Source organism: Chenopodium album, chromosome 15 (genome assembly GCF_948465745.1).
Source record: "Chenopodium album chromosome 15, dcCheAlbu1.1, whole genome shotgun sequence".
Lineage (NCBI taxonomy): Eukaryota > Viridiplantae > Streptophyta > Magnoliopsida > Caryophyllales > Amaranthaceae > Chenopodium > Chenopodium album.
Window position 1 is genome coordinate 539,966 of NC_137848.1, and position 25,130 is coordinate 565,095.

The 25,130-nt window shown below is 36.5% G+C and overlaps 3 protein-coding genes and 2 pseudogenes across 4 annotated transcripts; 4 read left to right on the top strand and 1 right to left on the bottom strand.

Annotated features, from left to right (window-relative positions):
- The first annotated feature begins 332 nt into the window (after positions 1–332).
- On the top strand, positions 333–1,112 carry LOC145583427 (uncharacterized). The gene has a single exon (XM_081640668.1). It carries the CDS (start codon positions 333–335, stop codon positions 1,110–1,112), a length of 780 nt encoding a protein of 259 aa, XP_081496794.1.
- A 3-nt stretch (positions 1,113–1,115) lies between these two features.
- On the top strand, positions 1,116–1,947 carry LOC145583428 (uncharacterized). Its single transcript, XM_081640669.1, has 2 exons — positions 1,116–1,270; positions 1,500–1,947. The coding sequence occupies exons 1-2, from the start codon at positions 1,116–1,118 to the stop codon at positions 1,945–1,947; spliced, it is 603 nt and encodes a 200-aa protein (XP_081496795.1).
- Positions 1,948–10,392: 8,445 nt separating this feature from the next.
- On the top strand, positions 10,393–11,495 carry LOC145583430 (xylan glycosyltransferase MUCI21 pseudogene; annotated as a pseudogene).
- A 2,386-nt stretch (positions 11,496–13,881) lies between these two features.
- LOC145581460 (uncharacterized protein At5g01610-like) lies at positions 13,882–16,304 on the top strand (annotated as a pseudogene). Its single transcript, XR_014099630.1, has 3 exons — positions 13,882–14,102; positions 15,622–15,676; positions 15,772–16,304. The product of XR_014099630.1 is annotated as an uncharacterized protein At5g01610-like (transcript).
- Positions 16,305–16,808: 504 nt separating this feature from the next.
- Positions 16,809–24,045, bottom strand: LOC145581461 (protein RETARDED ROOT GROWTH, mitochondrial-like). The gene is made up of 7 exons (XM_081638465.1): positions 23,552–24,045; positions 22,688–22,799; positions 21,604–21,763; positions 19,527–19,675; positions 19,143–19,294; positions 17,482–17,596; positions 16,809–17,213 (listed from the first exon to the last, which is right to left on the bottom strand). Exons 1-7 carry the CDS (start codon positions 23,875–23,877, stop codon positions 17,073–17,075), a joined length of 1,155 nt encoding a protein of 384 aa, XP_081494591.1. The 5' UTR covers positions 23,878–24,045; the 3' UTR covers positions 16,809–17,072.
- Positions 24,046–25,130: the final 1,085 nt, after the last annotated feature.

The window sequence follows — 25,130 nt, forward strand, 5'->3', positions numbered from 1 at the left end:
TAGTGGCAGCCAGGAAGTTGAGGCCTTACTTTGATGCACATCCAATAGAGGTGCTCACTAATCATCCCTTAGAGAAATCATTGCGTAAAATGGATACATCTGGCAGATTACTGGCATGGGCAGTTGAGTTGTCGGAATATGAGATAAGCTACAAGCCAAGAACATCAATTAAGGCTCAAGCGTTGTCTGATTTTATTGTTGAAACCACATACACCGATGAAGAGGAATAATTGGGAACATGGCAGGTATCAGTTGATGGATCAGCTACAACAACGGGAGCAGGGGCTGGAATTGTGATAACGGCTCCAGATGGGAAAATGTTTGAATATGCCATGAAGTTTAAGTTCAAGGCAACAAATAACGAAGCCGAGTACGAAGCCGCGGTGGCCGGAATGCAGTTGTCAATAGCAGCAGAAGCAAAACGGCTAGTTCTAACAACTGATTCTCAGCTGGTATCAAGTCAATTTAGTGGGGAGTATGAGACCCGAGAGCCGGAAATGGTGAAATATTTGGAGAAGATGAAGCAGTTAGCAGCTCAGTTGCAATACTTTGAGATCAAATTAGTTCCGAGATTGAGAAATTCTCAAGCAGATGCGCTGGCAAGATTGGCAAGTTCAAGTTTTAACGACTTGGAAAGAACAGTTATGGTGGAGGTCTTAAAGCAGAGAAGCATAGATGAGATGTCGGCAGAGGTTTTATGTGTTGATCTGAGGAATCAATGGTACAATAAAATACTAGCATACATCGTTCATGGTGTAGGGCCGACAGATAAAGGGGAGCTGAAAAGATTGCGGAGGGATAGTGTATGGTTCGTTATGTATCAAGGTCAGTTATACAAAAGAGGGTTTTCACTGCCATTGCAAAGATGTATAACGGATTTTAAGTCAACAAGATTGATGGAAGAATTGCATGGGGGAAGCTGTGGTAACCATCTCGGAGCAAGAGCCTTGTCCAGAGAAGCAATGAGAAGGGGGTACTATTGGCCGACAATGAATGCAGACGCAATGGCTTACGTTAAAAAATGCGAGAAGTGTCAAAAGTTTGCCCCAGTCATCAACTTGCCCCCAAATGACCTGACTCCGATATTAAATCCAATCCCTTTCGCCCAATAGGGAATGGATATAGTAGGCCCGTTCCCATCGGCCATAGGTGGAAGAAAATTTCTGATAGTAGGAATTGACTACTTCACAAAGTGGATTGAAGCAGAACCGGTAGCGAAGATAACAGCATCTGAAGTGAAAAAGTTTATATGGAAAAACATCTTCACAAGGTTTGGGTTGCCAATGGCGATGGTTTTTGATCATGGAACCCAATTTGACTGTAAGCCAGTCAAAGATCATGTACAAGGTGAAATTTGCTTACGCAGCAGTATGCCATCCACAGTCTAACGGCCAGGCAGAAGCAGCAAATAAGCAAATTGTGACAGCAATTAAGAAGAAGATCGAAGATGCAAAGGGCTTGTGGGCAGATTTGATACCAGAGATATTGTGGGCAAACAGGACAACAGTAAGAGAAGCCACAGGTGAATCACCTTATACTCTAGTTTTTGGAACAGAGGCAGTCATACCAGCAGAAGTCGGGTTGCCGACATTTCGGATTCAGCATTACTGTGAAGACCAAAATGATTTACTCCTACGACAACAATTAGATTTCTTGTCAGAGCTAAGAGAAAAAGCAGCAGTTAAGTCAGCTGTATTTAAAGAAAGAATGTCAAGAGCCTACAACAGAAGAGTATCCCATCGGCCGTTAAGTGTAGGAGATTTGGTATTACGAAGAGCAGCAGCAACTGGTAAGGGAAATGAAGATGGGAAACTAACTGCAAGCTGGGAAGGGCCCTATCGGATTAGAGATGTCGTCATCCAAGGATCGTTTTACCTGGAAACTTTGGATGGGACACCTCTAAAAAATGTATGGAACTCAGCTGTATTGAAGAAGTACTATGTGTAATGTACAAATTTTATGTGAAGCTGATATCAAGAAGGATATCAGTGATGAATGAAGAAGTATTCAGACGATATGCATTGAAATAGGCATCCTCCATTTAACAGAACATCGTTAAATGGGACGGACAGCTCAAAACCGCTTCCATGAAGTTAATAGTTCTACAACCTGATCAGTTGTATGCATTAACTCATGAGGTTGCTGGTTCAAAATATAATACCGGCCAAATCAATTCGAGTATACGCCGACATGAGGCATAGCTCAGAAAGTGATCGCCGAGAGGGTACCTAACTGGCTGAAACAACAAAGCAGTAGGTGACCGATGTTATAATCTGAACCACCAACGAACGGTCACTGCTCAGTGTACATAGTTCTAACACGAACTACGTACACTGGGGGGAGTAGGGGATGATATGGTATAAGGAATGATATGGTGTTTAGTGATATTCATAGTACATTACTGATTTGTGATATCCATAATACGTTGGTAATTTTTAATGTTATTTTTTAAGTCAGGTAACGATCTGATATCTTCCAAAGCTGAGGTTTTGAAATCTGATATCTTCAAAAGTTGGTGTTTTTTAAGAGATTTCTAAAAGTTGACGATTGTTAGCAGTTGTCGGATATCAGATAAACCACCAGGTAAACCTTTATTTTTTGCAAATTGTCTTTTATATGTTGAAACTAGCAAGGTAATATAGTTATTGTAACATTGTTAAAACAAGCGCATTAGAAAGTGATAAACAAGGACAACACAGTTACGATAAGGGGTGTAAAAATTCGCAGACAGTTAACAGATAATGAAAATAAAAATAAGTTTGCATGACAGATAAAGTTGACAATCGACAGGCATCACCACAAAAAAGGGGTATATGCCGATAAAACAGCATTGTCGAAATAAATGTTAACACATACAAAAGACAATAAAAAGAGTTATAGCTGGTAAGGCCCAATAATACAAGACCCACAAGAAGATGTCGGTGATGACTGTCCGCCCCTTCAGGCTTGTGCATTCTCAGGCACAGGGAAATCCAAGATGCTGGGATCTTTGGGGCCGTCATCAGCACTAGGCACCAAATTGTACAAGTCCTCCTCAGAGAACTGCTGTATCTCAAAGCCGGAAGGGATCTTGTAAGCTTCCTCATTGAAAGCTTTTTCAACTTTTGCCCAGTCTTCCTTCTTCCAACCGGCAGCCTGAGCTACACATCTATGGGCAGCAGTCCAACCTCCATCAAAACGATCTTGGAGCTTGGAGCAGAACTCATCTGAAGCTAAATAACGGCCCACAGCTCTCTGGCGAATCCCAGGCTTATCAGCTTCCATTTGCGTAACCTTCTCCTCAAGGTTTTTGACTTTAGCCCTGGCATCGCTGAGATCCTTCTCAACTGAAGGAAGGCGCTCAATGGCTTTGTCTTTTTCAGCAATCTGAGTCTTCAGACTCTGCAATTCCAACTCCAAGCCAGCAACCTTCTCGGCCTTCATCCTCAATTCCGACAACTCCTGGTCATCTTTTTCTTTGATCTTCCTTAAATCGTCCAAGGCCTTCTCAGCATTGCTGATGACCTCTTACATGGCGTTCTGACTGGAGGAGGCCTGATGATGCTTCTCTTGATAATAGCGGTACATCTCCACAAGCTCCGTACCAGACATAACGGCCTGTGAACACGAAAAATATTCTTGAACAAAGATAAACAAAAACTAAGAAATAAGCAGTAAAATGTATAAAGCGTATAGCGGTATACGAAAAATAAAACAGATCAATTAAGGAAAGGTAGTAGAGTAAACATACCTTCATTAAGTTGTGCATATGAGCAGCGGCGAGAGGACCGACTGGACCAGCAGGTCTATCCATTGGAAGGGTAAGGTTACTCAGAAGCCGGTAACCAAGTGTCCCACCCTGCATTGGATCGTCAGTAATCATTGACTCATTTCGACCGACGTCCATGTTTGGCTGCCAACGGTCCTCAAAATGGCCGGCAGGAACAGCGAAACCTTTTAGAACTTCATCTGGAAACCGGCCAGAAACCCTTTCTATCCACTGGTTGGACCGATAAGTCAGGGCCGGAATGCTGGAATCTGACCCAACTGTAGTAGGAGCGATTGTGGTGGTTGCCTGAGCTTGACGAGGGGACTCGGCAGAGGTGAGATCTTCGATCTCAACACCCTGAATAACCTTCTTCACAATGGCCTCAGGGCTCTTAGCTTTGTTGGTGGGTGGAGTCTTCTCGGACTCCGATTAGTCCTTCTTCTTCCCACCACGCCCTTCAGGTTGTCTAGGGCTGGAGATCACAATTCCACCACGCCGATTGGCGAGAGATGTCAGCTTTCTCTTCTTGGCGTTGTCGTCAGCCATTAATTCAGCTCTCCTCTTAGCACTAACAGCCGATGCACGACCGCAAATTGAAGCTAAGGTGTCGTAAGAAGCGGTAGCTTTAGGACAACGCCTGAGAACTCTCTTTCCGTCAGCTGATAAGCCTAGCAACTTGTTGTCCAACTTGTCGATACCTAAAAAACAAAAGGTAAGGAAAACAATAGTAAGCTACGAGTAAACGTCAGAAGCAAGGTAAAAAAAATAATAAATAAAAAAAATAATAATAATAAAACTTAGAAAGATAAGTTGTACCATGTTGGTCAGTCCAACAGAGACCGACACAAGATAACGGTGCGTTGCCCAGAATGTAACTCACATTCGGCACCCACACCGCAGGAACTAGACGGACCTTGCTGTCAACTTCATCAAGTTCAGAGATGTCAAAGTGACTGACAGCCCTTTCTTCATGTTTACCGAGATCTCTCTCGGGGATTGAGTCGAAATGGGGATGAGGCCTGAAAAAAGTTCTCCTCAAAGGAAAGTCCTCTAGGACCGACATAAAGAAAAACCTATCTTTCCAACCCTTGCAGCTGGAGAGTTTAGGATGAACGGTGTACTTATGGGGTTGAGTGTATAACGACCACCACCCGTCTGATTGACCATCCCTCTTCAGGGTAATTAACCGTCTAAATACGTTAAGGGTTAGAGGGAAATTACGATACAGCATGACCCAAACCGTAGCAATAACGGCACGGATTGTTTGGGGAGTTAACTGAACCAAACAAACATTCCAAGCCTTCAAAATTTTAGCAACGAAAGGGTGTAGAGGAAAACGGAGGCCAAAATCAAAATGTTTCAAGTAAACGGCCACAGAACCAACCGGGCAATCCAACACTGAAGCTCCAGACGGAGGGAGAGATAACTCATACCCATCAGGTAGGTTAAAGAACCTTTTTGCGCGACGGCAATAGTCTTTTTCAATTGCCGTCTTCCTAAAGGCCTCACTTATTTTTGCCTTCGCGACTTTCCCCTCGTTAGCAAGAACCATGGGTTGTCGGAACTCAGCTCTATCAGTCTCGGAATTATAACCCTCATCCAGATTTTCTTCCTGAATAACCTCAGCTGTCATATCGACAATATCTTCCCTACTCTCATTGTTGATACTGTCTTCTTGAGTCTCGTCATCTCTTAAAACCGAGTTAACGGCTGAATCATGAACTGAAGATGACGGACCTTCCAGAGGGTTTGCAGGGATGTCATCCACTGGTTCTTCTTCAGAAGAACTTACAACCTGACCTTGCCCAGGTCTTTTGCTGGGTTCTGCTGCCTTAGCGGCCTCAGCTTCCTTAGCTGCTTTGGCGGCCTCAGCGGCTTCATGGGCAGCAGCTCGAGGCTGATAACTGGTACTCTTTACCCTTGGCATAGTGTTTATACCTATATTGCCAACGTTAGTGCCGTATTGATTAAAATACCGTCTCCCAGTAAAGTTGCGTAAGTGATAACGGACATTAACAGGTTCAACGTCAAGAACTTCAGTATCAACAGGGATATCAGGGTTAGAAGGGTGATAGACACTTTCACGATGAGCAATGGTCCTATGTATCATAAAAGCGCGTTTTTCTTCTTCAGAAGATAACGTCTCAAACGGGTAGTCTATATTATCAGAAAGAGAGGATGAATTACCCTGATTACTACCGGTTTCTTTACCTAAAGACTGCCTAATTAAACGACGCCTAGCAGTACTAAGGTTAGGAAAATTCTCTTCAACACTATCTTCAGACATTTAATTAAATATAAGAAAATAAAAACAGCATGCAAAGTCAGGGGTTAGGGTACGACAATACCTTCGATGAAAATCGCTGCTATAATGTCTTTAAATGATAAGAAACGATGAAGAAGGAGAGCACGCCTAAAGTACTGAAGTGCCCAGACCGAAAACAAAGAAGAGAAGAAAGGTAGGACCTCTGGTCGAAAAATTTTAACTTTTGAGATAAAACTTAGAAAAAATGCAAAGTAAAGGGAAAATGGTGTTATTTTGATCTAAAAAGGGGGAAACTGAATGGCCAGTTGAAGTGAAAGGCGGTTCAGAGATCCGACGGTTCCTAATCGATAAGTTGTTTCAAAAAGCAGCGGCAGGATTTGTGACACGTGTAAAATTTTCCCGCTCAAAAAAATAAAAAAAAAAAAACGGTTACACTACCATAACGTGCACATTGTAACAAGTAGACCTTGTCTGCTATCGGCATACAAAGTCACTTGGGGGGGAAAACGGAGTTTTTCGCTCCCAGGTATTTTATAACAAGTAGACCTTGTCTGCTATCGGCATACAAGGTCACTTGGGGGGAAAACGGAGTTTTTCGCTCCCAGGTATTTTATAACAAGTAGACCTTGTCTGCTATCAGCATACAAGGTCACTTGGGGAGGAAGAACGGTTAAAAGCCAATAATAATGCAAACGGTTAAAAGCCAATAATAATGCAAATTGATACACTACAGGATTATAGTACAAAGATTGTCTTCTTACAATAACAAAATAGAAATAAGAACAATGAATAAGAATAAATCTTCTCAGCAAAAGAATATAGAGCTTGAAAGAATATAGTGCTTGAAAGAATATAGAGCTTGAGAATATATGAGTCTCTGAGATATTCTCAAGCTTCGTCTGATAATGTGTGAGTATAAGCCAAGCAAGTATAACGAACTGTGGCAACGGCAAGGTCAATAATAAAGTTTTGTTAACGCACAGTGCTTGACAGAGTACAAGAAATGTTGTCGCATGAAATTTCCAACATAAGGTGAAATTTGAAGAATGAGAAGTGGGACCCAAAGTTTGTTTAGTTCAGTTTGTTGCCTGTGTTAACTGAGAACGATGATGTATGATCATGCGTCCTCACTTGGGGGCTAATTGTATGGGATGATATCTGAGTATGACCGATATCTTGTGAAGGCACGTGACCAGGCTCTAGACAGTTATGAGGGGATGCCGATATGTTCCAGAAAGAAGACATGTCGGCTTGTCGGAATTCAACACGTGGCAGCAGAAGCTCGACACTTGGCACAGAAGGCTCTGCATGGATGAGAGCCACCTGTCAAGGTAGATCATTATAAATAGTAGGTAAGACCTCATTAATGAGGGCATTAATGACTCTCTCTCTCTCTCTACTTTCTCTCTCTTACTTACCTTCTTCTCTTAAACACCGTCTGACTTTATCATCGGAGTGGTTATCCCCGGACCACCCCGGGGTTAGCTGACTTCTTCTCATTGTGTAGGTTCTCAGCTTGCCGATAGGAGTATCAGGATCTCAGGTCCGAGTTCTTGGGGAAATCAGGATCAGACAGAAACACACCTGGTTCACTCTTTGTGCTAATTTGGATTCGAAAATCAGTTCTAGGTGGTTAGGTTTCAGTCTCATCCCAATTGTTATTGCGGGGGTGAACACGCTGTCCTCTCTACCAAGTGCAACCCCAATCATAATTACATCAACAACCAATTGATATGTAGAAAAAAATATTAAATGCTTGCAATTTAGCATAATCTCTATCATTTATGATAGTTAACACAATTTAGGCAGTTTAGCATCACACCAACCCCTTTTATTCTAACAATCTCATTCACCAGCTTAGTATTGTCCACTCTGAGTTGTTCGTTTGTGAACATCATATTCATATAAATTTCAGAGATCCCTTAAACACGGCCACAACTATATAATCTTCTTCACTCCTTGCCTCGCTCCGCCCCCCTTCCCCTCCGGCTTGCGCGCACGCACTAGCTGGCTTTCTCGGAACGAAATTGCCTTCTCTGTGGATGATCAATTGATCATAAGGTCTGACCGAAAGGTGTATGTATAATTCTGCAACAAATTAAAAAAAAAAAAAAAAAAAAAACACTCGGTAATTCTCCTTCTACATATACTACTACGTAATACTTCGTATATCTTACTTGCTTGTATTATACTTGAAGCTACCAAATCCTAACTTTTTTTTTTAAAAGGTTTTATCACTAGCAGATTTATTACCATATATACATTAAACATAATTACATCATATTTACGTTTTCTTTCCTTCAATTTGCAACATATGTTGACTTTTATTACTTATTTATTAGTATTATTGTGGCATTGTAGAATATTTGCTTGTTTATCCGTCATTTTTCCTTTTGAATTTTAAAAAAATTTCTGTTTGATAATTTTGCTTTCAGAATTGTGAATTCATCGGTATAGATGAAGCAAACACGAAGGATAGAGAAACTATGTTTTGCCTTCATGTTAGTTGTTGCCGTCCAAATTTCTCTATTGCTCATATTTAGAATTACCTCACCAACAAACCAAGGTATGTACCAAAATTTACAATGACTACAATTATTTTTGAAATCGAAATGCAAATATCAAAAACATGCATTAATTTTCAAGTCTTCATTTTCACATTTATGTACAAGCAAATGGCATAGTAGATCTTCTTTGTTAGAATAGTGTTCACTATTATGAGATTGAAGTCAATTTACTTCTATTTTGTTTAGAAATTCTAATAAGACTTTGTTTTACTCAACTTTTAATTAAGTGAAGTTCCGAGAAAATATATTAAACAATCAATAAAAGTTTACAAAATTGAAGTATTGTCTACAAACATACATCAATAAAGTTCAATATAAGTTCAAAGATTAATTCACTATGTATTGCTAACTCATCAAGAAAAAATAATAAATAAATAAATAAATAAAAACCCTGATATATAGAAATTTAATGTGACTTTTATTTAACGAAAGAGATAATCCGTATTATTTTGCTTCTATCGGTACATTATCCAATATAATTTCGTATTGTATTCCATGATGAAAAAACTTACTTCGTAATAAAAAGTTAGGAGCTTGTTTGACATTGTTTTTTGTTTTCTATTTTTTTTTTAAAATAAAAAATCAAAAACAAAAAACAAGAAAAAGATGTTTCCACTTTTCAGTTGTCAGTTTTTAAATTTATCATAATTTTAATAAGTTTATCTAATTTTTGTTTTCTTATATGACATATATCATATGAATTTAAAATCCAAAAAACAGAAAACACACCAATGTCAAACGAAGCCAAGAGTTTGGACTTTGGAGAACATGGACATTAGTTAATTTAGTCACTCTCCTTGGCCAAAAAGCTTGACTAGGAAAGCAAAGCTGGACAATTTATTTGTCAATATACAAAAATTCTTCCGAGAGTTCGCCTTTATTTACTCCTTAATATCCTGACAACTTAATTTAGAAAATGAATCTGACAGACGGCACAGCTCAATTGGTGTGTCGTTTACAATGTGGAAAAGATCGTGATTGCAGTGTGCACAACATCTCTAATCTCAATTGCAATATATAATGTGTGCATATAATGTGCCATGTGCGCAAGTGACTAATTATAACATGGCAGCTTATTAAATCATCACTATTGAGGGGTGATAATTCGGGTGATCGGATTGAGTCTCGTTTGTTTCATGATAAGTAGGGTTAGTTCGGATCATAGTTATCCTTTTAACCTTCCTCTGTTTGAGTCGGGTCAATTTTGAGTCAAGATGTGTTGAGTCAGGGCTGTGTTCGGGTCAAGTCAACTTCAGATCCATTCATATTCGGTTTGGAAAAATTCATATCTAATTGTAAATGGGTTTTACTAGGTTAATTTTCGGGTTAGATGACTTTAGGTCTGGTTGATTCCGATTCGATTGAGTTTGATTTAGTATGATTAATATGATAAATTTATTCAATATTAGGTCAATTTTAATTCAGATTTTTTTTCGAGTTTGGCTAAATTTGGTCCAGTTGACTAAATTCAATATTCAAATAAAATCTTTTTTGAATATTGTTACATTAATAAGTCACAAACTCACAATCTGTCATTATTCATGTGTTATTTACGTATTTGTGTGACGCGTATAAAACTTGTTGATACTCTGACCCGCAAGTCCTAATAACTTAGCTTGTTGATATTGATTCATTTTCATTTTTTCCAACTCTAGGGAACGAGACCTTGGCATCAAAAATAACCAACGGTTCATTGTCAAGCGCATGGGCATTAATCCAATCACTACAAGGTGAACCTATCATATGTGACCGAACCCATGACAACTATGATTGGTGTTTCCTCAACCGTCCAACCATACTAGACTCTAATTCAACAACATTTTACACCATTGGATCACAACACTCCCAAAATCCAACTACAAAGCCTACAATAATGGAGAAAGTTCGTCCATACCCTAGAAAATGGGAGAATTTCACCATGTCACTAGTAAGTGAAATTACTCTTACAACTTCGTCACTTGATAAACCTTGTGAGATCTACCATGAATCCCCGGCCTTAGTATTCAGTGTTAGTGGTTATACCGGTAACTTCTTCCATGATTTTAACGACGGTATTATACCTCTCTATGTAACCATCAACACCCTTTTCCCTGACCAAGATGTCACTCTTGTTATCGCGGATTTTACCAATTGGTGGTATAGCAAATATGAGGTCTTATTAAGAGTCTTTACAAAACATGGTATTGTGAACCTTGCCAATCAAACATCCACTCATTGCTTCCCCTCAGCCGCAATAGGACTCATATCACGTGGTCCGATGACCATACCACCTAATGATCACCCGTACCATAAGTCATCATTTCTCGATTTTCGTTCCTTGCTAGAGATTGCTTATACCAAATGTCATGCTACACCACCACCCCCTTTGAAGGAGGGAAAGCCTAGGCTTGTGTTTATGAGCCGTGCAGGAAAAGTGGGTCGCGTAATCTTGAACCAACACGAAATCATTAAGGCAGCGAAAATGGCAGGATTTGATGTTGTATTATTTCAACCAACAAAATTTACATATTTGTGTGACGCGTATAGACTCATCAACGGAAGTCATGGGATGATAGGAGTGCATGGTGCTGCCCTAACACACTCACTCTTCCTTCGACCGGGATCGGTGCTCATTCAGATCGTGCCACTTGGCAACGAGTGGTTGGCGGATTCATACTTCAAGAATTTGGCAAATAGTTTGAAATTTGAGTATATAGAATACATGATAAGGGCTAAGGAGAGTAACTTGGCTGAGAAATATGGGTTAAATCATACAATTGTAACAAATCCGAGTTTAATTATTAGAGGAAATTGGTCTGCTTTAGATAGTATATACCTCAAGGGGCAAGATGTTACGTTGGATTTAAATAGGTTTAGGACGTATATAGAAATTGCATATTCAAAAGCTAAGAGGTTTTTAGACAATAGTGGCTAGACTAAATTATTAACTTATCGTAGGCCAATTTGTAGTACAAAAATTCTTCTCTTTCATTAAATTTTTGGCTGCAAATTTATAAATTTTGTCATGAGAGATTTTAATGATGCAAAAATTCACCACCCATTGAATTCACTTCAATTCATGTGTTTTTTTTTTCAAGGTCAAATTTCATCCATGTTGATTATATTTCTTTAATATGCATGTATAGTGCTACTACAAATTAGAATTATTTTAATTTGAACCTTTTGAAGATCGATGTTAATCATTTTTATTGATGCTTAATTAAAAATAACTATCAAAATTGGTCAACTGACCATAGAAAAGCAAGTGTGAAGTTCAATTTGAACAAAGCAGATTGGTGAATTTATGTTGTAGACCATGCGAAATCATTTTACATCCTTAATTTTACAGTATATAATTTAAAATCCATTATTGTGTAAAACTTAGGGTCTGTTCACTTCAGCTCAACTCAGTTCAGCTCAGCTCAGTTCAGCTCAGCTCAGTTCAGCTCCTAATTTCCTTCTCTCATAAAATATTCATTTCATCTCAATTCAGTTTAGTAAATGTGAACAAGCACTAAGTCAGCGTGTTATGTGAGAAGGAGGGATTATACTTCCTTTGTATCTTAACTTGGCCTTAATAATACTTGTAATAATATTAAAAATAAAAAAAATTTTAAAAAAATTTTAAAAAAAAATAATTAAAATAAATTAAAATAATTTAAAAAAAAAAAAAAAAAAAAAAAAAAAAAAAAAGAAGAAGAAGAATTACGAGTATTATTTTTTTATGATGAAAAAAATGCATCTGAAATCAAAGCCCAAGGGGCTTTTTAATAAGGTGAGTCCACCATGTTGAAAAATGCTCACTTGTGATTCTGTAATATAATTGGCACATCATATCTAGCCAATGTGAGATTGTGTGATGATGAAATCTAATTGGAATCATTCCTTGCTGATTAAATCCTCTCTTTTAAAAAGTTACTTCGCCTCCTCTTTTTCTCACTTTTTACAAAAGTGCAATGCAAAGCAAAGTTAAGAGGGAAAAAAACGATCAAATTGTTGAAAATGAACACAATTGTAGGAACACAATTAATCTCAGCGGTTGGGGACTAATTTAGACTATAGTGGAGTACCAATTGTTGTCAATAATTTTTCTATTTAATTTGAAATTTGCAAGATATGTAGCATACTAGTATATATTGTAAGTGATAGAGATTATTAGAAGATAATCTTGTCATAGGATATATCTGTGTATATAAAATACATTTGTGTATATATTTGTGAATATTTTATCACCATATATTTTTAATTTCTCACGATACTATCAATTTAATTTTATGGTATCATTTTTGTCAAGTTTGATCAATGGCTCAACACCTCAACATAATAAACGAAGACATAAAAGACAACACATGGAAGAGACTTATGTATTCTCTTTCAATTCTAAGTTGATTACGCGTATTAGGTTCTTGAGTCATAAATTTGATTGTGTGTGTGTTTTTTTTTAAAGTGTAAATTTCTCCATTCTATTTATGTGATTAACATTTATAAAATAAAAATGTCATATTACTTCACTTATACTATATTTGAAAAGCTTTTGGTAGACAAATTCTCTAAATAAACACTCGTAAAGTGCATATAGGACAACCTTTGGGGGTAATAAAGTAAACAAATCGTGTGCAATAACGGCCACAAACTACAATTTCTATCCTCTCCTTGGATATTATGCCAATGTAGAAATGATCTATCACCCAACTCGCTAGGCCGGCTTGACCCAGTTCGAAAAAAATGGCGGATTTAAGCAAGCAAAAAATAATTTTTTTAGTTATAACCCCGAACTCGACCAATAAAAAGCCCAAAAATCCCGCCTTAACCCGAAAAAACCCGCCACTTTTTGTTAAATTAGACATAAATTTGATGTTAAGGCCCAACCTAGCCCAAATTTAGACCACCTCTATGCTAAAGGCTATGAGTCAAGACGTCAAGTAAACACGAGTTGAAACGAATTATGTTAGCTAAATTTTTATACGTGGCTAGGGTTTCTTATTCATGGGCTACTCAACTGGTCAAGGGTTGCTTATTTAAGGATTAAATCCTGTCTTTTGAGCTTTTGAGCAAAGTTAAGGAGAATAGATTTCAACAGAGCAGCTCAATAGTAACCTCAATATAAGTAACCCTTGACCGACTGAATCATCCCTACCTAAGTAATCCTGACAAACGATGTGACCAATCACCAGAAAAAACAACATTTTAGAAATTATATCATTTTCCCCTTTTTTTTTTTTAAAATCCGGGATCATGGAATGTGTGCAACAGCTGGGAATGCTTGTCCCCACACTCTCCAGTCTCCAGTTGCAACTCATCTTTCTCTCTCTTCAGAACAAAAAGTAGCCGGCAAGGCAGAGGCTTCTTCTTCACTTCTCTTTCCACACTCTCACTCTACTTTCTCGCCCTAAGATTCCTGTTCCTCAACCATTTTTAGAGAGAGAAAGAAACGATGGAAAAAGCACTTACCAAAGTAGGGAGCATTAAGTCTGCAGCAGGAAGCTTCTGGATTACTAAGAAGGCCAAGGAAGAACTCGTTGACATCTCCCAAGAACTCTCTGTTTGTTCCTTCATCTTTCTCTCTTCAATTTTATGTTCATCAATTATTTAATACATTTTGCATTTTGTGGGGTGATTATTTGTGCAATTGTGATGCATTTTGTTTTTTTGTTCTGTAAGATCTGTTGTAGATTATGTATGATTATGGAATTAAAGTTTAGTAATTTTTACTGCATTTTATGTAATTATTGCTAATTTTGGTTTAATCTTTGATCTGCGGGAGATGTATATTAAAATTAGGAAAGAAGTTGAATGGAATTTTGTTGTATTTATTAAGCAATGTAATGGCTTCTTTCACCTTTGAAGTTCTAGGATCAAATCTCGTCTATATTGTTGCCCTTTGAAGTTCTCAATGCGCTTTAAAAGGTTGAGAATTGAAATTTAACTTTTAAGCAAAATGTCAAAATGGTGCTTGCCCAAAAAACACTGGCAAATTAGAGGAAGCATTTTGATTAATTTCTACTGATTTCAGTGCATGTTTATTATAAATATAGGAAAATAAGAAGGAAAAAGAGTATACTAAGTGATGCCAATTTACCATTATATGTTGTTTGGTATCAAATTTGGGATTATGGAGGGAAACTTTCGGGTATCCACAGGATTGGGAAGGGTAACAAAAGGGTGGTTATGGTTACGAAATGCAGTGTGTTACTACACCTCCCATACAATTAATTATTCTATTTCTTCCTCTAAAATCTCTATGCCAAACATGTTTTGTGTTCTGATTTTTTCTCCTCCTAGAACAATACCCTAAACTCTTTAATTCAAACAATGACAGATTTCGGCTTGATTCTATTCAGGGTAGGACCATGTATATTTTGAAATTTTTATCAAAGCTATTGCCTACCATCTTCTGTTGTAACGACTTGTCATGGTGTTTTAAGCCTGCATAACTGCATAAGATACGTGTCCCACAGCAATGAAACAGAAAATGAATGTTTACAACGGACAAGGTTGTTAATCCTCATGTCTTACATTTCTAAATTTCCACGGCATATTGTAAAATGGCTTTTTTAGGTTACGTTGGTCAACTGTGTCATGATGTTGTTGATCATTCAAGGTTTATTTGATGAAGCAAGAGAAACATGAACTTTGTAGTTTGTATCAGTCTGATTGATTAGAACTACAGCTGCTTTCATTAGACGTGACACACATTTATACCACCCTGTATGAGGCTAGATTTTTTTCTAAGTGATAAATTTTCAATATCAGTTTACCATTCAATGGATATGATAAAAAAAATTATGAAGAACTAGAGATACTTTGGGTGGGGTGAACTTCCATTGCATGGGCACAACGCACAAGACTCTCCTTATAGATTTACATACAAATTCATTTCCATCACCACCGTGTATCACCTACTAGTCTCCTACCAAACTAGTCAAAAGGGGAAATTTTAGTAAAATCCATTTTGCTTTTAATGGCTTTTTCCTTTTGACGTCTGTTGTGAATGGTCTAGTTTAGGTTCAGCGTTTTCATGCTGCTAACTGATACTGTTTGGAAATTTCGTGTTTCTGCAGACAGTCTCAAATGTAGTAGAAGAGAAGGCAAAATGGTTATTCAACAAATTAAAGGGTAATGCATAAATACTCTTTGCTCTTGATACAATTTACTCATTGACACTGTTTGATTTATTATCTCATTAATATGGCCTTGCCTTGTTTATGCAGGAAAGCCTTCAAAAAGCTTACCTGAACTTTTGAGAGAGTACAATCTACCAACAGGCCTCTTTCCCGAGAACATAACTTGCTTTGAGTTTGACGAGACAAAAGCAAAGCTAATAGTATACTTACCCCACCCTTGCGAGGTGAGTTTTAAGGACTCAACAATTATGAGGTATGCTACACGAGTCAAAGCTATCTTGCTGAGAGGCAAGATGATGGGCATTGAGGGAATAAGGACCAAGGTCTTGGTGTGGGTTAAGGGTTGCAAGTATGGGTGTTGAAGGCACTAAATCCGACAAAGTATGGATAACCGCTGGAGTGAAGAAATCTAGACCTAGAGATGGTTATGATTCACCTCATTTTGCTCGTAGAGTAGAAGAATTTTAAGCTTGTAGGATCCTTGAAATTTACCCATTGTATGGCCAAGCAAATGATTTTGGTCTATAATTCTCTAATTCTTCAATCCCCACTTTGTACGAAATGTTGGCGCTTCACAATATATATAATTTTATGATCTCGTTCTGGATTCCTCATCACAATCTTTTTCTTTTCCCTTTCTTTAAAAATTAAGTTCAGATAAAAATGCAACTAAAAATTGTCGCATCCTGGATAATATCAGTGAAACTTCAAATTAGAAGCTTGCTGGATGCAATGTAAAAGCATGTGCTACTATATTACAATATATGTGAGCACCATTTAAGGGCAACAAACGAGGTGACTTTTCCATATTATCCTTACTAGCAAGTACTTGTAGTAACAGAAAAATAAATGCAAGTTGCATTACTTGCATACACAAGTTTCCTAGTTTCTCTTTGCAAATCTGTTTTCTGCTGAAAAGAAATTTTTAAATAAGATAGAGCTTAAAAGTAATATAATTTCATCCAAAATGGCGTACTCTATTAAATTTGTGAATTTTACTGAAACCCGAGCAAATCTAAGTTTACTAATCCAGATTACCAGTTAAAAATAAAAATTAAAAAAAAATTAAAAAAAAAAAAAAAAAAAAAAAGTTTACTAATCCAGCAACAGAGATCTTCTGCATCTAGTCTAGCAGAGAAAATCATAAAGTCTCAATTTTTGACTGAAAACTCTACAAAACTGGCGGTCATAAAGGAGATTATTAATTCATATGTACAAAAGCAATTGAATAATCTATTAATAACTAATATTCCTGATTCACTGATATTGCACCAGTGGTTGAAACATGTAGGGTTTCCTTTGGTATAGTTGGATACAATAAATAAAGAATCAAGTTAAAAACCATGCAACATTGCTTGCTGCCAAAAAATTCATCTTCTGCTAGCAGGTCACACAGAACCAGCTGCTGAATCTCGTATAATCTCACAAATTGAAATTACGTTCTCGATGCTCAACAAGATGATGATGCACCACTCCAATAGATCTGATCTCCTATTCTGCAGGACTTCTTGAAGGAAATGGATGTTGTGCTGCAATATCCCAGAAAGAAACAGAAACTTTTAACAAACAATTCAAGACAATAGTTCTATCAAAATGTACCTAGTATGGTTGGTCACAATTTTACGTAGAAGGCAGTGTATTAAACCCAAAATTAGTCACAATTTTTTGTCTGGGTAACAAAATATTAATCATACTTAAACCAATCATACTTTTTTGACAGGTTAGTGCCCACTGTCAAGTACAAATTATGCTAATTTGTTAACCCAATTGTTTTCCCTGATGAAGTAAACATCATACCTCGACAAATTTTAATTTGATATCGAGATTTCCAAAACGCTGAGTGACCTCGTATTCTTCTCGAAGATACTCATTTATTTCTGCATATTTCGCTTCTCTCCAAGCAATCTCTGATCTGAGAAATAGAAAAACAGAAACAAACATGAATGGCTCCATCAGGTTTAAAAGCTTAATAAAAAAACGTAAATGTAGGCGACAATCAGTTAGATAGTGTAAATGGAAGCCTCATGACTAAAATCATATCTGAGTGGACAAATCCATGCTATACTTCAATACAATCTTGTCCTAAACAAGCAAAAACTCTACAAAGCTTTCAACAGTGGATACAATGCCTAAAAAATTTATTCAAGGATTTTAAAAGACAAAGTAATCTTGTACGAGTATTCTATAGTGCTACAAGTCATAAGAATTAGTAGTTTAGTTTTTCTTACAAAGCTAAAAGCAGGTCCTCCTGACAATTCCCTCCTGAGGATTCTTTCTACAAAAATGAGGATTTGAGAATAAGTATTCACTTATATGGGTAATTATTTTCACTAGTGACAAATGGCAAATGGCAAGAACGGTGTAGACCATGACCATTGTTTTACAATCTATTCTTCTCTTTGTACCCTTCCTAGTTTCTGTTGAATATAGCCGTACTGTAATGTTCAGCAAATAAGTTTTGGGACTAGTGTTTCAGGAACATGATTGCAAGCAATACATTCACATACACCCTCAGTCCAAAAATAATAGTAACATTACATCATAGCCTCAAACAAGAATTCTGTACAATCCTGATTATACTATCTTTTTTTAGAAAACTAAGTTCAAACTTCAAATTGCCAACCTGTTGGATTTCTACTATCAATTCCATTTCCATAATTGGAACTCAACTGCTGCTTACCTTTTCTTTGATTATAGTAGAAAAGTGCCCAATCAACCCAAAAAGCCACCTATTCAAATTTACACTTCTCCTCGGTGACATAACACAATGCAAGTATTTTGAGCTTAGTTTACTGATAAAGATAGGCTATCTTATGAAGTACAGAGTACATTCATTGTTGACTACTCTATAAGGGAAGTTCAGACATCCTAGCAAAATATCCTCCCACTTTCAGATCGAAATTCATTACAATAAAACTCAGACGAAGTAGAATCCATACCCAAGTGAAGCACTAAAATTCTCAAGCCTCCTCTGAGTTATTCCCCTTAAAATTTTGAATCCATCCCATTAGTTGGAGGGTGATGCTATAAATTTTGTCACAAATGTACCAAACCAAAAGTTCTATTTCCTCAGTTCTATTGTAAAGAGTTTCCATTTGACACACGTAGCAACTTAATGTTTTCAGATTTTGTCAAAAATGTTCCCAACCACATGTTAGGCCTTCTAGCTTTCAACTAGCATTGAAATTACTTTGGCAATAATTCAAGTAAAGACAGAAAGCTGAGAGGTTAAAATCTTTGTCACATATTACTAATATCTTCCACCACCAAACAGTCGTGTGGTCAAACTAGAAGGGTGACGAACAAACTAAATGATTCTATTGGCTTGTCCATTAATTAATATGTCCAGTCAAAATAAGAAAATTTATAAATTTAACCGCTAAAATTGCAGCATACTCATAGCACACCCATAATTTAACATGTCATACTATATAAGAAAATATTAGTCGAGAATATACCTATCAAAAAGACCAACTTTGAGGATGATATCAGCAAGATTTGAATTTGCTTTGCCAACTAGTTGAAAGAGCTTCTTTCTACGCATTGTAAATGTTCCAGTCTTCTCCATTGCACGATTAATATCTGCAAATTCTTCGACCATATCATCAACCTGAAATATGCAAGAAAAAATCAATATGCTCCTTATTTGAATTCTATAAGAATCCAGGTTAAATCTCACTGAAATAGCAGTGTCTCGTAGAAATGACAACATACAAATGGCCAAGTGCATAATAAAAAAGGGATTTTTTTTTTTTATTTGGGGGGGGGGGGGGGGCGCGGGTATTAGAAGTATTATTTATATGGATGTACAACTGTATGCATAGCAAAGATAGAAGAATCACCTGAGACACATAATAGTCTAAAGCAATGCTTTGACCAAGCACGCTTCCAATAATGCGTATACCATCAGTGTCAAGATGTCTAAGAACTATATAGTCAGCACCACCCTGCATATCTTCAGCAAGTGTTGCCTTTTCCTTTACCATATAGTCTGCAGAATACAGAAGCCCATTAAAATTAGAGACAAAATCAAAGCATAACAAAAATGCTAAAAGGAAACCTACGCTTTCAATTTCGTGGAACATAGGTTGTAATTATGATAGATTCGTCAGTACGTATCTTTCATTTGGGATTCTGGGAATAAATCAACATAGCCTATTTCCATTGATATATAACTTAAGGCAAATAGGCATTTATATTCATCTAAGTCATCTGGTCAACTATCTGGAAATCAGAGGCCAAACAATTCCTTTGACTTGAATTGATGACATTTACTCCATGAAAGATATATAGAGCTGCTAACTGACCAGCTGAAGTTTATTTTAAAAGAAAGCCAAAATGAAAAATGCTTATAAGTTATAAGCTTTTAATATCTCTTAGAAAGGGGGGGTGGGGGGACAATTTCTTTTTCAATGTCATCACAAAAACAGAATTTTCATCATAATCTCAATCAAATCAATGCAAAAATATACAAACAGGTAACAGCGAAAAGAGGGACAATTTTTGTCGACAAATGCAAATAATAAACAAGGAATCTTCAGATGGAAATCTACTCGATCAAAACCATGAATCTATAATGGGTTCTAACTCTACCACCTCCGTTCATAAAAGGTCTTCCCTTTTTTTTTGATAAAGTCTGTTCCTTTGAGATCTTCCCTACTTCACTTTATTCTTTTGAGATCTTCCCTACTTCACTTTATTCCTTCCATGACAGGGAAAAAAAAAAAAAAAAAAAAAAAAACTCTCTTCTATCCCCTTTTACCACATGGGTCCACTTAATCTACTATAAAATAAACACGTCTTCATAGTAAAAATAAATAAATAAATAAATAAAAGGGAAGCACTTTCCACTAACTCCCTTCCAAGGTTTCAACTGCTACAGAGGAGTACAGCCTATAGCTACAGAGAATTAGTGAAGAACTCAAAGGAACAAAGGGATTATATGATAACTAACAGTTTACCTAAATCAAGCTGAACTAGAAAAGTCTAGAAGTACTAGTTGGGATAATTTCCTCAATTCTCAAATTTTGTTCCCTGAAAGTCATAGATTATGACATCAAATTAACAAAAAGAATAATTATTCTCATTCTCATTGCATGATGGATTGAGGAGACAAAGATCCTAATGCCTAGGACCCTCTAGGTACAAAGAGTAGGCATGAGGCGCAACTTTTTAGAGGGGGGGGGGGAGTTGTGCACCTCAATACACTTTTTTGCACCTCGATGCACCTCCCACGGTTCTCTTTGAAAACTCCTTGGTTAGCTCAAAATAATATTTCACCCCTATCGCCCCTATGTCCTCTATCACCATATGCTTTTGTATACACTACAAATAGGCAAGCATTAGAGGTAAGCTTGGAGGTATAAATTTTCGAACTTTTGTCGATAACAAAGACCAAAACTCGCGGGCTTATTATCCAAGGTTAGAATAAATTCATAGGATCACTTTCAGCTTCCAAAATGCCACACGTATAAACAGTCTTCACTATAATGATATGTGTTTGGGTCGAAATTAGTACAATAAAATAAAATTAAAGTGATGCTGATATCAGACTTTTCTCAAGCCCTTACCACCAAATGCCCCACTCAATCCTATGTGCACACTCTATATCTAATCCAGTGAAAGATTCAAACTTAAATTTATTCTCAGCTCCAACATCCAATAAAACCACAAGTGATTAAGATCCATTCTTAAACAAGACTAGTCCCACTATTCAGTTACACAAACTGCAGTTAGGTAGGAAAACTTCATGAATTTTGGAAAACCTAACCCTCATACCAATAGTTAATCACTGTAACGTATCCAAATTAAAATTTCTTTTAGAGATTTGCGGATATATCAAAGTCATACTCCACAGGACCACAGATAATATTTCATTCAAGATGATTCTACAACTATGAATTTCTCAAAATAAATTACCATCTTTCTTCATTTCTGAAAGCAATCCAGAAGCATGTCTTCGAGCAATGTTCAAGAAGAAATCAACTTCATTATCCCCAACGTTGAAGAGGACAGCAGATCCATATTGAAAAACCACCATGTAGCGGTTGCAAATAACATTGTTCTCTACATTCATGCCCTGAATCAAAGGCCCAGCATAAATAAACTCATCTTTGACAAAGCAATTAGTAACATGACTAGATTTAACAAAGTACAAAGCAATTAACAACAAGACACATTCCATTGTCAAATACTTCACAAGATCCAGCTGACTTGAGTAATGTGAATATTTTAAATGTAATTTTTCACTAGTGCAAGTCGTCCAACTTACAAATATTTGGATGCTAACAGTATGTTTTGTTTAACATCCTAAATTAAACAGCCAAACTGGGACACCAATAGTTTGCTAACAAGTTCAGCTGACAAAAGAGGTCATTAGAAGCTCAATTCAACATCTGAGCAAATGATAAAATCAGAAGTCCTAAGGATACATTGCTTTTTGTTCCTTTGTTTACCATTTTCAGCAGGATGCTAACTTATTTCATCTCTAACTAGTTCTCTCATTGTATATACAGAAAGGATGAAAAAAATAAAGAACACTTCAATCATCGTTCCTTTAGTCAGATATAGAGATGCGACAGATTTAGTTGCATGTGGTTAAGCCCAATGCAATGAATTGGAATGTCAAAGGCAGTAGAGACAAGATAAATTTATTAGGGCTAATTGCGCTGATATAATGTGCAGGATTATATTATTTATTCAGATCAGACCATGATTATTAGTCAGACTTGGAAAAACTACAGCTGTGGAGTAGATCACAAGGGAAATCCATCTCCAAATAAATATATTAAACAAAGACAGATTCATAAAAACAGAAGAACATTCACATGAATTTGTATAAATAGCTTAATTGATCAAGATGTTAAGACCACTAAATACACAAAGAAGAGCATATAGCATGTTACTTGGAACAAACAAAGACAGAAGCCAGCTCAAGGAAAATGAACCCCCCCCCCCCCTCTCTCGCAAAGAAAAAAGGAAGATATTTCATAAATCGACTTACAATCATTTCTGAAGGCACATCAAAAAATCTGAGTGTCACATAATTTGAGGTGCGAGAAGTTGGTGGAACGACATTCCCTGAATTCTCTGCTTGCATGCTCCTCAAATTGATACTGCCAAAACCATGATTCTGAGAGGCTAAATGATAAAAACCACAGAACATAGCAATAAGCCAAGGTGAGCATGAGGAAATCAAGCCCCAAATAGTACACACCAGGGTGAAAGTGAACAAAAAAACATATGAAGTATTAAAGAGGGATATCGTTTTTTAACAACGAGTAGCACAACTTTCAATAAACTATTCTTCTCCTCTTTAATAGAATTACATCCCAGTGCAAACAGCATCTCCTACTCTCTCAAACGATCAAAATTATGGGCGAACTAAAAACAATTATTGCTACTTTTATGACAAATTTTTTTTGCATCATGTATTCATATTGCTAGTATATATGTTTCCTACATTTATCTCCATTCATAAATTACATTAACCAAAGAAAAGAAATTTTAAGTTGAAATCTATAAGAAACAAGCTGAAAAAAGAGCAACAAGAGCTACCAACCATTAACAAACAATCCTCAATCCTCAAATTCAACATGTTAATGACTTATTGAAATTAACAATAGCAAAATCCCCCCAAAAAAAATAAAAAAAATCACAGTAGAAATTCGCAGCAGCTAATTAACTTAGTCTTATTCTAGATTCAAAACCTCCAAAGCTTATAGTAAACAATTACAGGACAATATACAATAATGTTTCACACAACCGATAACAAATAACCCAAAAAATTGGCCACAAATAAATGGATAAAAACCTACATTAATTACAAAAAAGATCAAAACTTTAAAAGGAAAAAAGGGGGGCAAACCTAGTAGAAAGAAAGAAAGCTTTAACAGGAATCTTAGAAACATCTCCTTCTTCAACCCCATCTGGGTGAGATTGAAAACCTTGATTATCATCTACATAATTCTGGGAAAAATCACGAAACCCATAATCATAATCATGTGCAAGAGAAGCAAAAGAAGAAGATGGGGCAGAAGAAAATGGCCTAAAACGCTGAAATAGAAGGGTATTGGGATCTGAAGAAGAAGAACACAGAAGAGAAAAGCGGATAGAGGAGAAAGGGGGAATGGAAGATGGGGCTGATAAGGAGGTTAGGCGGCGGAGGAGACGGTGTGCTGCCCATCTCCCCATTCACTGTGATGTTGGTGAATGATAATGGTGCTTTCTTAATCTTGTTCATCAACTAACCGCTAACCCCCTTTGAGTTGGGTTTTTGGGTGTCAATGCTTGCAGTTCCTATTGTTGTACCAGAAATTTTTCAGGGTTTAGGCATTTTGTTTTGTGGGAATATCAATGCTTAGATTGACTTGAGAGTTGAGACTTTATAGATATGACTATACGAGCACTAGTCTTTCAAAAAAAAATCAAGTAACCTGTGGGAACAATTACACTATCAAGTGCTTCCAATTGAAAAATTCATGAGACTATGTTTCACTAATGACAAAATTGTAAATGAATGTAATTTTTTAAACTGTTCAAGTAACCATTTTGCCATAAATTACTACTTGAATTTTGTGATTTTGCCAATAATTTAACAAATTTAATCCACCACGTAATACACCTTTTGTTCTCTCAAGTCACCAGCAATTACCTTGTCCACGAGTGAGTATATATTATGAATTTTGTTGGTGATAAGATATTATCTTGTTCTTCAAAATGACAAGCACCTCTATCTTAACCTAGTGTGGAAGTAAATTATTATGGATCGGCTAATGTGGTTGTTATCGGACATGAAATCTACTACTTAAGCTGCATTAATTATCTTGTCCACTATGTAAGATAATTGTGGGTCCTGCATTGTGACAATATTTGTGTAGTATATTTGTGTCTCTCAATTTGGTGCAGCACCAACACACTAAGCACATGATGACACTCATATACTTTATTCTTGAAACAGTCGCACTTGGACATATATAAAAGTTTACCATGAGCAAAAGTTTTGCTTACTAGTATGCTGACATTCTATTTTCCTTTTTTGTTATTAAGTGAACAAACATCTCAGGGTGTTGCCCATGCCAATAAATAATTTATCATCAAACTTTAATATACCTACAAATTGGTTTGAGTCTTGGGGTGGGTTATACCTTATATCCCAAAAGATGGTTTTTAAAAAACGAAAGATTAAGAGTTGAGGACATACATTTCTCACAATTTTTGTGTTCAATTTAATATATTGCATCTATATCTAGTTTATTTGCAATAGTTGAATTCAAAATCTTGAAGACTGATGAAGGTGATTAAGCTAGTGGATTGAATTAAGCCATGTGAATCTTGATGCTCAATCTTTCATCTATATTTTCCCATTTCATTCATATAGTTAGTTAATGTTTGATAATACAAAGGTAAAATGGATCTAATCGTTTTAGCAACACACTTTGGTAATA

Excerpts from the sequence above, each read along its gene's own strand:
- LOC145583427 (XM_081640668.1), top strand. The coding sequence starts at position 333 with ATGAAGTTTAAGTTCAAGGCAACAAATAACGAAGCCGAGTACGAAGCC.
- LOC145583428 (XM_081640669.1), top strand. The coding sequence starts at position 1,116 with ATGGATATAGTAGGCCCGTTCCCATCGGCCATAGGTGGAAGAAAATTT. Across the intron at positions 1,271-1,499 it reads TGGAAAAACATCTTCACAAG|GACAACAGTAAGAGAAGCCA; the intron begins GTTTGGGTTGCC and ends GTGGGCAAACAG.
- LOC145581461 (XM_081638465.1), bottom strand. The coding sequence starts at position 23,877 with ATGGGGAGATGGGCAGCACACCGTCTCCTCCGCCGCCTAACCTCCTTA. Across the intron at positions 19,295-19,526 it reads TAGACTATTATGTGTCTCAG|GTTGATGATATGGTCGAAGA; the intron begins GTGATTCTTCTA and ends TGCATATTTCAG. Across the intron at positions 17,597-19,142 it reads AAAGTTGGTCTTTTTGATAG|ATCAGAGATTGCTTGGAGAG; the intron begins GTATATTCTCGA and ends TCTATTTCTCAG.